This window comes from Octopus bimaculoides, chromosome 26 (genome assembly GCF_001194135.2).
Source record: "Octopus bimaculoides isolate UCB-OBI-ISO-001 chromosome 26, ASM119413v2, whole genome shotgun sequence".
Taxonomy (NCBI): domain Eukaryota; kingdom Metazoa; phylum Mollusca; class Cephalopoda; order Octopoda; family Octopodidae; genus Octopus; species Octopus bimaculoides.
The window spans coordinates 4842243-4846690 of record NC_069006.1 but is presented as its reverse complement, the minus strand read 5'-3'; the positions used below and the strand labels follow the sequence as shown (position 1 = coordinate 4846690).

General features: G+C 40.5%; 1 protein-coding gene across 1 annotated transcript in view; it reads left to right on the top strand.

Annotated features, from left to right (window-relative positions):
* LOC106874516 (uncharacterized) overlaps positions 1–3949 on the top strand; it is a 120878-nt gene extending 116929 nt beyond the window's left edge. The window contains exon 10 of the mRNA XM_052976891.1: positions 1342–3949. Coding sequence (XP_052832851.1) covers positions 1342–3414 — 2073 coding nt within the window. The 3' untranslated portion in view covers positions 3415–3949. The remainder of the gene's footprint in view (positions 1–1341) is intronic.
* Positions 3950–4448: the final 499 nt, after the last annotated feature.

Genomic DNA, 4448 nt, shown 5'->3' with positions numbered 1-4448 from the left:
TCTCCCTCTTCTCTCTCCCCCTCTCTCTCTCCCTATCCTTTCTCTCTCTTCTCTCTTTGTCCTCCCTCTTTCGCTCCTCTCTCTTTCTCTCCATCTCTCCCCCTCTCTCTCCCTATCGTTTCTCTCTTCTCTCTCTCTCTCTCTCCCTGTCCTCCCTCTTTCACTCTTCTCTCTTTCTCTCCATCTCTCCCTCTTCTCTCTCCCCCTCTCTCTCTCCCTATCCTTTCTCTCTCTCCCTGTCCTCCCTCTTTCGCTCCCCTCTCTTTCTCTCAATCCCTCCCTCTTCTCTCTCCCCCCTCTCTCTCCCCATCAGTTATGAGGACAAGTGTTGCACTGGATCCGATCACTGGTGATGGTGTCATGTAAAAATCACAGGCAATGGTACCATGTAAAAATCACTGGGGGTAGTGGCATATAAAGGCACCCATGCTAGTGACACAAGGCAGCCATACCACTCACACGTAAAAGACACCAATTCCACTGGCATATAAAAGGCACCCAGTACACTCTATGGAATGGTTGGCGTGAGGAAGACCATCCAGCTGTAGAAACCAAGCCAAATCAGACTGGAACCTGGTGCAGCTCTCTGACTTACTACTCTCATTCAAACCATCCAACCCATGCCAGCATGGAAAACTGACACTAAATGACAATGGTGATGAATTTTTACCATTATCATTAAAAAAAAAATGAAAAAAACTGTGTTGATTTTATTGTGTGCCATCACCAGAATGGATGGCCATACGGAATTAGACTGGACATGGTGCTGTCTTTGTCCACAGGACATCTGATTCATCATTGGACGTTAGTGTTTAGCTGTCGGTGGGGTGGCATGGTGTGTCTGGAACAACAGATCTGTGTGGCCTTGTAGGGTCATTCAGCTGACAGCCTTGCATGTTTGATTGGAACTGACCATCAAGGAAAATTGTGTGTACCAGGGTGCCATAACTTCAACAACAACAACAACAGCAGCAGCCAGTAGTCTTAGATCATCCTTATTCTCTTTCTTATTGTTGTCATCATCATCATCATCCCTCCCACCATCACTCCCACCATCTTCATCATCACTGTCATCATTACCATCATATTGTCATTGTTGTCATCACAGCTGCCACCACCATCATCATCACCATCATTATTACCATCACCACCATCATCATCACCACCACCACCATCATCATCACCACCATCATCATCACCATCACCACCATCATCATCACCACCACCACCATCATCATCACCATCACCACCATCATCATTACCACCACCACCAACATCATCATAAATATCACTAACTCTATGTTCTCTTCGTTTAAGGCCTGTTATATTTTTCTTATCCAGAAATGTCAAGAATACTTAACCAAACTGCATTCCGAGTTGCAGAGGCTGTACCATTTCCATTCAATTAGTAATGGAGCACAAAAGAACTACAAAGAACTCTACGATTGGTATGTCAAAATTGAGAACAATCTAAAAGAAAATATTCCATTTCGGCACGATTTGCTGAACTTACCTTTCACTTGTCTCGCTTGTAAAGAAGCCATTAAGTTTAAAATGAGCAAGAAAGAAATTTATGTGGAAAGTCTTTGCAATATTAATTCACAGAACGTTTCTACAGAGCATTCAGCTCCCTGTGGATTGGCTCCTTCTTCACCTGAATACAATCAGTCAAGTTCCCAGAATTTTACTGCCCGTTTGAATAAATTCAGAAACATTGCTTCCGACACAAATAATGACGAACATGACAAAAACATGCCCAAGTTTGATTTACTTTTCAATTCAGTGTCTTTAAGTGAAGACGGAGGAGAAAACATTTGCCCTTCTTCAGGTACAGTAAATCAAACATTCACCTCTTCAAGTCAGCAAGAAGAAGATTGTTTAAGACAAGATACAATGTTGCCCAATGTCTCACTTCTTGGAAGCCTGACATCTCAAAGTTTTTCTGAACGACAGATTAAAAATGGAGAGAATTTCAGTTCAGCTTTAAGTAATCCAAAGGAAATGAAATCAGAAGTACCAATTCTCCCAGAAGGAAGCCTTGTTGATCCTCAACGTTTTGATACACAGGAAAGTTCTTTAACATGGGTAAAACCTAGGTGTACAGTGTTGCTTAAAACCATTGAAGAAAATGGTTATCGTACCATATCTCAACTAGATACCTTAAAAGAAAATTTAAGAAGTTTAGGAACAGCTGTTCATGGTGTTAGGGATTATGTTCGGCAGTGCAGTATGAACAATAAGAAACCCATTATTAAATGTAAGGCCCAGGATCCATTGGAGCTGCTAAGGCGTCTGAATTTAGATCCACCTAGACAGAAAACGGGCAACAGGAATCATAACCACATGTCTATTTCACACTTTAGTGACACCCCCTCTGTTGGGTTTGGGGCTTTGAAAAATAGGGATCCCAATCCAAGTCTCGAAACACTTGATTCATTATTTTGCAGTGACTCTGATTCATCAACTGTTTTACAAACAAGGAGAGGTTCTTCTTTCACAAGCTCTTTGTTCTCTGACAATTTTGGGAGGTTACAATCTTCAGAAAATTATGATAGAACATGGCTTGGAAGTGCACAAGAATGTGCAGAAATTAATGTTTCAAATTTGCTCAGCAGTAGTAGAGCTTGCCAACATGATGAACTGTTTCAAACAGATAGGAAACATTCTGAGCAATTGCAGAGTGATAAAAGAGACTATGGATTGTCTCAGACTTCCTCAAAGTGCTGGGAGCAGTTTATGACATATGAGGAAGTCCCTGAGCACTGGAAGAGGCATCGGAAAGACTCCACAGTGTTTCAGAAAAGCACAAGTTGCTATGAGTTTATGACAGACAGTAAAGGCCCTGAGCAGTTGCAGAGGTATCAGGAAAACTCTGAACTGTTTCAAGAAGATACAAGGTACCCTGAACAGATGCAGAGAGATCAGAGAGAATTTGGACTGTTTCAGACAGACACAGGGTACCAGAGTCACTTGGTGACACACACAAGGTACTCTGAACAGATTCAGAGAGAATCTGGACAGGTTCTGACAAACACAGGGTACCAGAGTCACTTGACAACACACCCAAGGTACCCTGAACAGATGCAGAGAGAATTTGGACAGTTTCAGACAGACACAGGGTATCAGAGACACTTGGCAACACACACAAGGTACCCTGAACAGATGCAGAGAGAATTTGGACAGTTTCAGACAGACACAGGGTACCAGAGACACTTAGCAACACACACAAGGTACCCTGAACAGATGCAGAGAGATCAGAGAGAATTTGGACAGTTTCAGACAGACACAGGGTACCAGAGACACTTGGCAACACACACAAGGTACCCTGAACAATCTCAAACAGTCAGGAGACAACCAATTGAACATGAAGATAAAAAGACTGAATTGGTTACTCCCAAAGACTCTAAAATTTGAATCTACTATAAGAGTGTTGTGATGTTTTTCAAAAGAGACTCAGTGAAACACAGACTTAGTTCCATTAGCATTACTAAAGTAGGTACTGAGTTTTCTGTAAAGAAAATTACCCTGCTGAAGACTACCTTCTTTCCCGGAGGAAGAAGCATATCTAATTTTTTTAATGACATGGGAAGCAAGGTTTAACGCTGGCGTTAAATATCCTTGTGATCTGTGAAAAGTTACCAACTGGATTAGATGAGATGTTTTAATCCTTTTCACATCAGTCTGCTCATGACCATCCCTAGTTCTATGATACAAAACTTCCTGTTCTAAAATGATCTGAATTAAAACCTTCTGTCATCAAAATTTCATGTTAATTTATTTTCCAAATCTAAATGTATTTTACATATTTACAGAAGAGAAAACACACAAACTTTGGTTTGATGCAATTTGAATCTCAAGCTAGACAGAGTTTGAGCCATCTGCTCAACCCCTGTGCTATTTATTTGAACTGATCTCAGTTGAAAATAAAAAAAAAAACAATTATGGATTATTTTTGGTTTCACTTGTTTTATTAATTTATACTTATGACGATGAAACATTGGTATGTGTGAAGGCTCTTTCAATATACCATGCATGACGATGAAACATTGGCATGTGTGAAGGCTCTCTCAATATACCATGTATATTAAACAACTGTGATGAATCATAGGGTACCTTATAACAGTAGAAATATTTCAATTTGGTTGAGTTAAGAGATGCATGCAAGAACGAGAGATCCATGTGAAGTTCCATTGTAAAAATATTCATCATTAAACACAACAATCTGTCATTACTTTGAACAACAAAAAAGTAACGTTGATACCAAGTTTCACAGTTCGACAGTTCATAAGAGCTGATGTATGTCAAGAAAAACAGTAGTCTTGAAAGGTGTCTGTTCTAGCAGCTGAATTGCTTAAAGCTGTTTACTGCCTGCCACTCTTATTGTCATCATCAGCCAGTGGGCTTGACTGAGCAGTAGTCACTACTGCTAATGAGTAAACATGCTATAT